Source organism: Acanthopagrus latus, chromosome 2 (genome assembly GCF_904848185.1).
Source record: "Acanthopagrus latus isolate v.2019 chromosome 2, fAcaLat1.1, whole genome shotgun sequence".
NCBI classification, from domain to species: domain Eukaryota; kingdom Metazoa; phylum Chordata; class Actinopteri; order Spariformes; family Sparidae; genus Acanthopagrus; species Acanthopagrus latus.
In genome coordinates, this window is record NC_051040.1 from 392,701 (window position 1) to 404,953 (window position 12,253).

The 12,253-nt window shown below is 44.7% G+C and overlaps 2 protein-coding genes across 2 annotated transcripts; one reads left to right on the forward strand and one right to left on the reverse strand.

Annotated features, from left to right (window-relative positions):
- The first annotated feature begins 5,225 nt into the window (after positions 1-5,225).
- On the forward strand, positions 5,226-8,131 carry LOC119007553 (olfactory receptor 142-like). The gene is made up of 2 exons (XM_037077315.1): positions 5,226-6,169; positions 8,071-8,131. Exons 1-2 carry the CDS (start codon positions 5,226-5,228, stop codon positions 8,129-8,131), a joined length of 1,005 nt encoding a protein of 334 aa, XP_036933210.1.
- Positions 8,132-11,049: 2,918 nt separating this feature from the next.
- Positions 11,050-11,991, reverse strand: LOC119007561 (olfactory receptor 11A1-like). Its single transcript, XM_037077324.1, has one exon. It carries the CDS (start codon positions 11,968-11,970, stop codon positions 11,050-11,052), a length of 921 nt encoding a protein of 306 aa, XP_036933219.1. The 5' UTR covers positions 11,971-11,991.
- Between the last annotated feature and the right edge of the window lie 262 nt (positions 11,992-12,253).

A 12,253-nucleotide genomic window follows, 5' to 3' on the forward strand; every position in this document is an offset into this window, starting at 1 on the left:
CCAGCTCCTCTAGACAACCACAGTAAAGCCACTCCGAAAGAAACCCACCCTGGACTCAGCTGACATCCAAAACTACAGACCAGGATATCTTTTTTAATTCCTCTCTAAAACTCTGCAATGCACAGTCTACAACCAACTGTCATCGTGTCTTTCACAAAATGACCTCCTTGACCCAAATTAGTCACTCCACTGAGACGGGCCTCCTCACAGTGACTGAGTCTCTCCAGAACCTCGTCCCACTCTTCAGTCCTCATTCTCCTCGACTTATCTTCTGTGTTTGACAGTCAGCCACCAAATCCTCCTCTCCACTCCGGCTGAACTTAGCATCATTGACTCTGCTCTTGTCATGACTCCTGTTTGTGTTTGTCTTTGTATCTGGTTTTTGGTTTCTTGTATTTGATTCCCGTCATTGTATCATGTCTTGTGTTATGTTTTTGTTTTTCCATGTCTTGTGTCTCATGTTTTGATTTTCTATGCCCTCATGTGTCCTTTAAGTTTCTCCTATGTTCTCCCCTCTGGCTCCCTCTGTCTGTTGTCTTGTTCCCTCCTGGTCTGTTCCTCTGTGCTCCTCCCCCTCATTATCACACCTGGCTTCCTTCCTCCTCTCTCTCCTCACCTGTTCCTCGTTATGTCATTAGTGTCTGTGTATTTAGTCGGTGTGTTTCCCTCTCTCCGTGTCCAGTCATTGTTTGCTGTTTTCTGTTTGCTCCTGTTCCTTGCTCCTGTTCCTTGCTCCTGTTCATGCTCCTGTTCTGTTTGGTAGGTTTTGGATTTATTTTGCATTTTTTCCATGTTTGAGTTGAACTTTGATTTTTTTTCTTTGTACTTTGTCTTGCCTTTAAGTTGCTACTTTGCCTGGCTGTTTCGGTTGTTACTTTGCTTTTTGTCCTGTTTTTTCTGCCTTGGTTTTTTGCATTCGGCTTTTGCTATATTAAAGCTCGCTTTTTGTTCCTCTTTATCTTTGCCTCCCGTGTGTAACTGCGTTTGAGTCCACCTTCCCCTTCCATAGTTTTCCCTTTTAACCCAACCCTGACAGCTCTAACTTGATTCACATAATACCTGACAAATTGCACCTTTCAGGTCACATGGAATGGCTCCTTGTCCGAACCCTGCTTTCTGGAAACTGGTGTCCATCAAGGCTCAGTATTGGAACCACCTCTGTTTTCACTATACACTAGATCACTTGATTGCCTTTGTCAAACGTGAGGAACCTGGGCGTAATCTTCGAGGCTGATTGTCCTGCACCCCCAACTGCTGTGGCCCGATCCTGCAGATTTGCTCTCTACATCTGCTGGATCTGGTCTTTCCTCACAAAGGACACCACGTAACTCCTGGTCCAAGTGCTGGTCATCTCTCGCCTGGACTACTGCTATTCGCTCTTGGCTGGATTCCCAGCCTCTGCGACTAAACCATTGCAGCGTATCCAGAATGCTGCAATTGCTACATGAGCTGGCCGGCTGGTACGGCCATCACTGACAGCAAGCAAAGCCCGCTCAGTGAAGTTGCGACTCTTCTCTGTTTTGGCGCCTCAGTGGTGGAACGAACTCCAGACCAATGTCAGGATAGTTGAATCACTCGCCTTCTTCCGCAATAGACTAGACACTTAAATCATAGCACTTATGTACTTAAGGTATCCTCGATAAATAGTTGCTATGATGAGGTATTGACCAGTATTTTTTTCTTTTTACTCCATCGACGGTGATATTGTGTTTTTTTTTTTGTTGAGACATATACATTACTGTATATATACTTTTATCTATATTGTTATAGATATAATATATATAATACACATAGTTATAAATCAACCAATCTTTATATGTGTGTGTATATGTATATGTATATGTGTGTATATATATATATATATATATATATATATATATATATATATATATATATATATATATATATATATATATATATATATATATCTTTATATATATCTCTCTCTGTGTCTATATATATATATATATATATATATATCTTTGTTTTGTTGGACTAGATGTTAATATCCCTATTTGCATACTTGAGCCAAGCTGCTAAGAGACTCTGTGGGATGATCAAATGAGAGATAGTGTTATGCTCTTCAAGTCAGGTGGAACCCAAAAGTGGACATGACGCTGAGGCTGGATGCAAAGGCACTTTATTTGAACACAAGTTGAGTCACAGTAGGTGTGTGTCTGAATTGCAGGCAGTTGAAAAAGAGACCATGAGGTGGAGGATGACGGAGAGGTTGCACACTGAGGTGTTGGAGAGCTGGGTGGTGTGTAGGCACCCGGTAGAGTGCTGAGCAGGTGGAGTGAGTGCTGAGGTGCTAGCACACAGGAGCGGAGTTACTGGTCGATCTCAGCACAGGAGGTTACTGAAGGCAAAGTAAGACAGTGTTAGTAGAAGCACTGGAAGATACATATACACTAGAATAAGTCTTAGCAAATGCTAACGACTGAGCCATCTACCACGTGATGTTAGTGGAATCATCTGGCAACAGGTAGCGTGAGGATTCAGGCTTTAAAGTGGGCGGTGAATAACAACCTGCTGCAGGCGCATGTGTGTAGGATCCCTACTGAGACCACAAACTCCGCCCAGCCTTCCAGTGCACCTCTGCAGGCAAACAAAAAAACAAATACACAACACAAAAACCCAACACAGAAGACTGCAGCCATAGAATGTGACAGATGGCATCCTCTGAGTTATCAAGTGGGCGTCCTCTTTTACTGGTGTTTTGCTCGTAGAGCCACAACACCTCCAGAGGGTTCAACAGTGAATCCTGGTGTCTCAGGCTCACCCTCTAGATGCCATCTGCTCACTTTAAGGCCCCTGTTGACCACCTTTCTTTTCATCAACAGCCACTGACTCAAGAAGCTCTGGAGAGGCGTTGGACTGCCTGCCAATGAGGCTTCCCTCGCACTACCATCTCCCATAGTGGCTTCGATGTAAATGAGATTACAAACCCTCTGCAGCCAACTTCCCCCAGTCGGACCTTTGTTGTCCAGCCTCAATCTTGCGCATCAGCTGCCAGCTTGGCGTACCTCAGCTATTTTCGCTCGAAGGCCTCCCCCACTGCATCCTCCAGAGCACTGTAGCCTCGATGATATAGACAAGCTGGAGTGAGGCCGACCAAAGTACGAATTCTGGTCTGAGGTTGGTCAACACAATGTCAGCCGGGACCAGAGCCTCTGACCTAAGTCTGCCAACAGCCTCTGGTCGAATGCCAGCTATAACAACCTTGAGACTGGTCTTGCAGCCCACCAAGATGTGCTTGAGTGTTGCTGGGGTCTGGCAGAGGAGGCATGTGGGATCTACTCCGTACCACTGGTTGAGATTTTTGGGAGATGGAAGGACATCATAGGCAGCCTTGATGGTGAAGCTTGTCCTGAATGTCTCCATCTCCCACAGCTCTTCTCCACTCCCTCCCATGTCATCCATTGGCCTTGCTTTGTCTGAGCGACAGCTTTGGCACACCTTGTTGCCTCCTCTTGCCAATATATCTCCTCCACCACAAGCTTGCGTCCCTGGAAATGAGAAGCCTTGTTCCAGGCTGGTCTACGTGACCCGAGGCCAAGTCTGTTCTTTCTTGCTGCACTTGGCCCACGATGTCCCTGTGCTTGAGCACTGCCGTTGCCTGCTTGGATGCTACAGATGGGGTCCATTTCCTCCCAGTGGCCAGTCTAGGGGCAGCTTTGGCGGCAAATGGATCTCTGGAACCCATTAGCATCATCTCAAGTCTGACTTTGGCACACTTGTACTCCTCTGAGAGACTGGAAATGGGTAGCTCTAAAACTCCTTTGCCATAGAGCCGTATACTACTAAGGCACCTGGAAAGACCAAGCCACTTCCTTGCATATGAGCTGATCAGTCTCTCCAGCTTTTCCACCTTAGAGAGTAGCGCTTCATATAGGGTAAGTGGCTACATGAGGCGTGGAAGTAGCCCAAACTACATGCACCAGAGTTTCAACTTGCCAGGAAAAGCGGTTCTGTTGATTTTCTCCAGTCCACTGACTACGTCCTTCCTGAGCTGATCTACTTGCTCAGTGTCTTTAAGGGAGGCATTATATCATCGACCCAGGCTCTTCACAGGCTTTTCGGAGACAGTTGGAATAGCCTCATCCCCAATGTAGAAGCTCTGGTCTGACAGCTTCCCCTTGATGATGGAGATGCTTCTGGACCTGCTTGGCTTGATCTTCATCCAAGCCAACTTGATGTTCTCTTGATGCTTTCTCAAAAAAACGTACCGTACAAGCCTTGGTTGTGGTAAGTGTTGTGAGGTTGTCCATATATGCTTGAACAGGTGGCATCCTTGGCCACTTCTTATGCGCTGTCCTCCGACCATCCATCCAGATGCTCCAATGATCACCTCTATGGCCATCGTAAAGGTTAGTGGGGAGATGGTGCAGCCAGACATGATACCCACTTCCAGATGACGTCACACTGTGATGCACTCTGCTGTCGTCAGGCATAGCTGCACGTCCTGGAAGTAGGCCTTGATGAGGTTTGTGAGGGCCACTGGAACCCTGAAGTAGTCGAAAGCTGTCCAGAGGAGGTTGTTGGAGACTGAGCCAAAGGCATTGGCAAGGTCCAGGAACACCACATGAAGGTCTGCTCCCTCCTTCTTGGTGTGTGTGTGTGTGTGTGTGTGTGTGTGTGTGTGTGTGTGTGTGTGTGTGTATGTATGTATGTATGTATGTATGTATGTATGTATGTATGTATGTATATATATATATATATATATATATATATATATATATATATATATATATATATATATATATATATATACACAAACAGGACTTATGTGTATTTATTTGATAATCACATCCACGGAGAGACTGACAATGTTCCCTCAAGAGAAGGAAACAAGAGTTGTTTGATCTTCTTTGTTTTCTCTTGCATTCATTCAACCAATGAGAGAAATATATTGATAGATCAATAAAGTGCAGTACAAAACACAAGCTGAGACTGTGAGATATCATTTAGAAGTGACGAACGGCCAGCAGGTCCTCCGGTGACGTCAGACTGCTGCTGCTGAAGCAGGTTAAAGAAGTTCAGGATGGACTGAAGCAGCACAATGTCCATCTGTTTCATGGTTCAAGGCGTTCTCTCAGTCAGGACTTTGGTGACTGGCTGATTCATTACCGTGTGTGGTTGAAGCTTTAGCTGCAGACCAACCTCAGACAGCAGGAGACATGTTGACTTCATGTGTTAACAGTTGTGATTGATGAGCCACAGCCATGAAGACAAACACTACACAGGTTTTATATTTCACTCTGAGTGCCTACTTTGACACTGGGCTTTTAAAATATCTCTATTTCATGATTGTTATGTGTTTATATATTCTAATTCTTTGTGCTAATGTATTTCTCATCGTGGTTATCTGTATGAACAGGAGCTTACATGAACCTATGTACATGTTCCTGTGCAGTCTGTTTGTAAATGAACTGTATGGTAGTTCAGGGTTGTTTCCGTTCCTTCTGACTCAGATTCTCTCTGACATTCACACTGTTTCTGCTTCTCTTTGTTTCCTGCAGATTTTCTGTGTGTATTCTTATGGAAACGTAGAGTATTTCAATTTAGCTGCCATGTCTTATGACAGATATCTTGCTATCTGTTGTCCTCTACAGTATAACACTCGTATGACACCTAAAACAGTTGCTGTGCTTATTGCTCTGACATGGATTTTCCCCTTTCTTGCGATTGTTGCACCGATCTCACTGAGTGCTCCTCTGCAGCTGTGTGGGAACATCATTAACAGAGTTTACTGTGGAAACTACGCTGTTGTTAAACTTGCCTGCTCTGACACCAGACTGCATAACATTTACGGTCTCTTTTACACTTTCATCTCTGTCATCGTGCCTCTATTTTTAATCATCTGCACTTATGCTGAGATTCTTAAAGTTTGTTTCTCTGGTTCCAAACAGAACCGACAGAAAGCCGTCAGTACCTGCACTCCTCACATCGCCTCTCTGCTCAACTTCTCCTTTGGCGTTTGTTTTCAGATCTTACAAAGCAGGTTTGATATGAGCAGTGTTCCTGATGTGTTGGCCATTTTATTATCACTGTACTTCCTGACATGCCAGCCTCTCTTTACTCCGCTGCTGTACGGGCTGAAAATGTCCAAAATATGCAACATATGTAAGCGTTTGCTGTGTGGTGACATGTCGGTCATCAGCAGACGGTTTCCATCCATGAATAAGGAATAAATAGTGTAAATACATCCCCTGAGCTCACCTGTGTGGACACAAGTCTTGTTTGCTGTGTGTGGTAATGAAGAGGATTCAGCATGGTGTACAGTTTGAGGTGATGATGGATGACAGTTATCTTGGGTGTTGTATTTTGCTCTGTTATGTTTTATCAGTTGATCCGACAGACGTGGCCAATCAGCCTTTATTACTGCTGAGGAATCATTAACAGGAGCAACAATGGAAAATGTAACTAATGTAAATCCAAACCCTATCTGAGATCATTTACTACCTGTGATAAGATCTTTTGTTGTCATTTTAAAAACGTGCCGTCAGTAATGGTGCTCAGGCAGCTGAGGGCAGAACTGACACACTTCACTCTGCAGATACTCGAGTCAGAAGAACAGTGAACTTCTGGTTCTGAAGGTGTACTCGTTCAGGTTTAATATGACACATGTTTAAGCAGAGGAGGACGATTTGACTGATACTATTAATGGAACCGGACCAGTCTGTCATCCAGTCATTACAAAAGTTTCATGGACACCACATTGAGCCTCAAGGTTGTGTCTGAGGTTAGAGTGTAACATTGACACAATATGATCCATAGAGACTTGATACTGAGACTGTGTTGTTGTTTGTAGAGTTGTAACCTCCATCTCAACTACTGAGGTGAGAACTGTCCTCCTGCCTTCATCTACAGCTGGTTCAAAATAACAACAGCACCATCCAGTGGTGAATCCACCAACTGCAACATACAGTGATGAAACACATGAGTTATAACTATAACAAGCACATGATGAGGCTCAGAGACTGGTTGTAAATGATAAAGTCATCTCACCTCAGAGATTTACTCACCAACATTATAACGTTTTTGTGTGATGTTAAATTCACCTTTTAAACAACCGCTTCTGCCTGAAATTAAACTATTTCAGCTGGTGCAACGAAAATGTTAGCAGAGCCTAAACTCTGCCAGAGATATATGCATGTGTGTGTGTCTCCCATCTCCGAGCCTGACATAGTCGACAGTCTCCTGGATGAGGAAGTTAAAGAAACATTCATGTCATGTCATGTCATGTCATGTCATGTCATGTCATGTCATGTCATTATCCGTAACCACTTATCCCTTTCCATGGGGTCACGGGGTGTTGCTGCTGGAGCCAATCCCAGCCTTGTCTCAGGGCGAGGGCAGGGTACTCCCTGGACAAGTCGCCAGCTCATCGCAGGGCCCTCACTGATGAGCAATGTGGGGTTCAGTATCTTGCTCAAAGACACTTCGACATGCAGCTCAGCCTTGCCCTGAGCCGGGATTTGAACTAGCGACCTTTCGATCACGAGTCGACCTGCTCTACCCGCTGAGCTACAGCCGCCCCAAGAAAAATTCATGATCGGACAATTTTACATTCCCCCTTTCCCAACATTCAGAATCAGTCCGATCGGTATAGCCACTAGGAAATATTCAGGAAAAAAAGAGACTAATCATAAACCTCCCATCCCCCCACGGCTTAACTGTCCCAAGCATTAATAGCCTAATTCCCAGCCCAGATTTCTCCATGCAGCACAAAACAATCGATCACGCCATCTCCCTCATCTGCCTAGTCAGCCAAGGAGCCTGGCTGTCCAAGGCAGACATCACCAGCGCTTTCAAAGTCCTTCCCATCCACCCAGACTTTTGGGGTCTTTTCGGTGTTCTCTGGAAGAAAGTGTACGGTCTCAACACTCTGACCTCCACATTCCACAAACTTAGAGTTCCTCTCGCCTAATAGAAAATGGAAGGCCCCAGCACTTCCCTGGAATTTCTGGGCATCATCATCGACTCTGTTTCACACCAAGCATCCCTGCCTACTGAGAAAATCCACCAGATTGCCTTACTTATTTCAAATTTCCTTCTGGCTTACAGACGCACCAAACAGCAACTACTCTCGCTGCTACGCCACCTCAACTACGCCATGCCAGGTTGATCCTTCTTGTCACACCTCATCTCCATAGCTGCTTCCATTTCATCTCTCCATGCCCACGTTCCACTCCATCCATTTGTTATGTTGTCCACACATCAAGTGAACAGGGAAAAAGTAAATTCTAAGCCAACAGTTGTAAACTAGAACTATTACTACACCACAAAACTCATGTAAACAGTATGCGTTTTCTTTTTTTTTACCCACCACAACCCCCCCAGGACACTTTTTCTTTTTCTTGTCTTTTTTTCTTTCCCTTTTCTTGTTTTCTCTTCTCTTCATTATTATTATTATTATTATTATTATTATTATAACAGTAGGCATCTTTTAGCTGCAGAGGCCTTATCTGTGCCCATCTATCCAGATAAAAGTTTGCAGTATTTGTAGAATGTGGAGCCTGTCATGGCAAGGCACAGAGAGAATAAGAACTATAGCTCTGTCACCATGATATCCAATTTGCTCATCAGAGAGCTTTATCCATTCCTGATATACTTCCTCATCTCTAAAGTAAGCCCATCCACCATTACCATCATCATCATCCTCATCCTCATCATCATGTCCAGCCCTGTTCTGCCTTCCCCTGTTTCCCCTACGAAACCCATCAGCCCTTCTACAGACACTTCACTCCCCTACGGATACGAGTTCGTGTATCATTTCCATTCCCACCTATGTTGGGCAAAGGGTCGTATGTTTGTGCTTGTGTATGTTCCTCGCTCTATGCAGCAGCGCCATTGCTATACAAAGTTAGATTTTCCATTTCAGAATCAGAATCAGCAAATGGGAGCTCAATCACTTCCCTACGTGTCAACTATTTGCTTGCTATTGTCGTTTATTTCGTCTCAATAACTTCTAAATCCACCATTGCCGCTTCAGCAGAATAACTCCGTTGCGCGCTGTCTCCGGTCTCTCACCCAACAGTTTGCATGGGACTTCCTTGAACATTTTGCGTTGAAGCATGACGTATTTATGAGCTAAGGTCTAAGTAAGAGATGTCTGCTTGCTAGTGGTGAGGAATATGAACGACATGTAACCCCCCGTTAGGAGAAAACAGCTGTTTTGTTGAGTACAATGCTGTGTCGCAAATTTGCGACTTTGGCACTTAAAGGGTTAATGAAAGGTCTACGTAAGGCTGAACCATGTCCTACACAAAAACGTCAGCCCCTCACTTCAGACCTCCTTGCTCGCTGTATCACTACTCTCCGCATGGGCTATCTATCTACGCACATCGGTAAAGAATGGGTTCTAGAATCCATGTTCAAATTAGCATTCTACGGATTTTTACGCTGCTCGGAGTTCACCGCTGCATCCCTCAACTACCACCCAACTCGCCACGTTTCCATCCATTCTGAAACTCTCATCTTTTACCTCAAACACAGCAAAACCAATCAGTCCGATCAGCCTCAACCCATTTACCTCTTCCACCTAGATTCATACCTAAGTCCATGTAAACTTCTCCAGCATACCTCACATACATTCATAACGACCTGAACAACATCAGAAACGGCGATGCACATCTGCGTGAAGTCCTTTTGGAATCCCATAAGAGGACACAGAGAGACAGCTCCCCCACATAGTCTCGACTTCCCCGATTCCATCCTGTCTAATCACCATCAACCGACACCGGCCCATCAACCCTCTCCTCTATCCAACCTTCCATGACCCTGATTCCTCCCTTCAACCCTTCGTCCCTCGATCCTCATCCCCCATCCCTCAACCCTCGACCCTGACCCCCCAACCCCCTACCCTCGATCCTCATCCCCCGTCCCTCTACCCCCGACCCTGACCCCCCAACCCCCTACTCTCGATCCTCATCCCCCGTCCCTCTACCCCCGACCCTTACCCCCCGTCCCTCTACCCTCGACCCTGACCCCCATCCCTCTACCCTTGATCCTCATCCCCCCATCCCTCTACCCTCAACCCTGACCCCCCAACCCCCTACCCTCGATCCTCATCCCCCGTCCCTCTACCCCCGACCCTTACCCCCCGTCCCTCTACCCTCGACCCTGACCCCCATCCCTCTACCCTCGATCCTCATCCCCCGTCCCTCTACCCCCGACCCTGACCCCCCAACCCCCTACCCTCGATCCTCATCCCCGTCCCTCTACCCCCGACCCTTACCCCCCGTCCCTCTACCCTCGACCCTGACCCCCATCCCTCTACCCTCGATCCTCATCCCCCCATCCCTCTACCCTCAACCCTGACCCCCCATCCCTCTACCCTCGACCCTTACCCCCCATCCCTCTACCCTCGACCCTGACCCCCCATGCCTCTAACCCTTCATCCCTCTACCCGTACCCTCGATCCACCCCTCCCACACAATATCGGTCCTCCCACATTTATACTGTACAAATAAACCATTGTAAATCCATGTTATTATTGGTCTGTGTCAGTGAATCCTTTATAATGTGTATAATGTAAACGATTCACCCTCCGTGATATTTCATATTTACTGGGCATAAATGAATACAGATAAAGTTACATACCACATATATTAAAATATATAAATAACACACATACATTCATGGAAGGATGCTACAAAGGTTTTGCAAAAGGATTAAAAAAGGTCCATTTTCATCTTATTGCCAAATGTGTCAGATCCTCACATGAATATAGTTTGCGAATGATGTCTGATCAGTGGTTCTTGTTAGGACTCCACAGGTTCTACGTCTGTTAGAGATCTCTACACTAACAAGGTGAGCCCTTAAAAAATCACAAAGGTTTTCTAACTACACAGACTTTACAAAAGACAGAAACAAAATCTTTGTCAAACATATGATAATGTTACTGATTTATTTTGATGAAACACATTACTGAACTTTCTTTCACAATGAACGCTTCAGTTCTTCAGCTGAACTTCAGCTGTCACACTTTAAAACAAATCAATTTTCAATGTCCCAGCAAATACTCAAATCTGTCAGAGTTCTTTAATAGACTAGACTTTTACATATGATTCGGATTTTGGACAGATTCAGGCCGTACAGTAAAGGGTTGAACAGAGGCTGGCATGTGAGCCAGTACAATGACAGAACAATTCTCAACATATTAGGAACACTGTTCATATCAAACCTGCTCTGTAATATTTCAAAACAAGCCCCAAAAGAGAAGTTGAGCAGAGAAGCGAGGTGAGGTGTGCAGGTACTGACGGCTTTCTGTCTTGTCTGTTTAGAGCCAGAGAAACACACTTTAAAAATCTTTATATATGTGTAAAATATTAAAGTTAGAGGACCGAAGACTGAGAGGGCTGTAATGATGAGTCCATAGATGTTATTGACTCTGGTGTCAGAGCAGGCCAGTTTCACAACAGAGTAGTTATCACAGTAAACTTTCTCAATAATGTTCCCACACAGCTGTAAAGAGTTACTCAAGGATGTCATCACAACACACAGGAGGAAAGAGCAAAGCCATGTTAGAGCAACAAGCAGGGCAATTTTGTTAAATGTCATGTGTGTGTTATATTGTAGAGGAAAACAGATGGCACAATATCTGTCATAAGACATGACGGCTAAGTTTAAATATTCTACAGCGCCGTACGAGTATAACAAGAAGATCTGCAGGAAACAAAGAGCAGCAGGAACAGTGTGAATGTCAGAGAGAATCTGAGTCAGAAGGAACGGAAACAACCCTGAACTACCATACAGTTCATTTACAAACAGACTGCACAGGAACATGTACATAGGTTCATGTAAGCTCCTGTTCATACAGATAACCACGATGAGCAGAAGGTTGGAACAAATGATTAAAATATACAGAGACAAAATAATCATAAAGTAGAGATATTTTAAAAGCCCAGTGTCAAAGTAGGCACTCAGAGAGAAATATGAGCCCTGGGTAGAGTTTGTCTTCATCCTTTTTTCAGCTCTCAGAGGAACTATTGCTGAGGAGAAATGTAACATTTTGATACAGACTGTCAAACTAAACCACCCAAACATGCAAACAATAGTTTATACTGAACATATTCACAAAGAAGAAAATCATGATAAAGAAGTTGAACGAGCAGAAGATTAGCACTGACAGCTAAAATATGTAATCAGTATTCAAGAACTGTGTCAAAATATGAATCCTGTGTTCAGTTTGTCTTCATCCTTCGTTCTAACTGTTCCAGCAGGAACTCTCTCAGCATGTTCAGCC

Excerpts from the sequence above, each read along its gene's own strand:
- LOC119007553 (XM_037077315.1), top strand. The coding sequence starts at position 5,226 with ATGAAGACAAACACTACACAGGTTTTATATTTCACTCTGAGTGCCTAC. Across the intron at positions 6,170-8,070 it reads ATGTCGGTCATCAGCAGACG|ACGCACCAAACAGCAACTAC; the intron begins GTTTCCATCCAT and ends TCTGGCTTACAG.
- LOC119007561 (XM_037077324.1), bottom strand. The coding sequence starts at position 11,970 with ATGAAGACAAACTCTACCCAGGGCTCATATTTCTCTCTGAGTGCCTAC.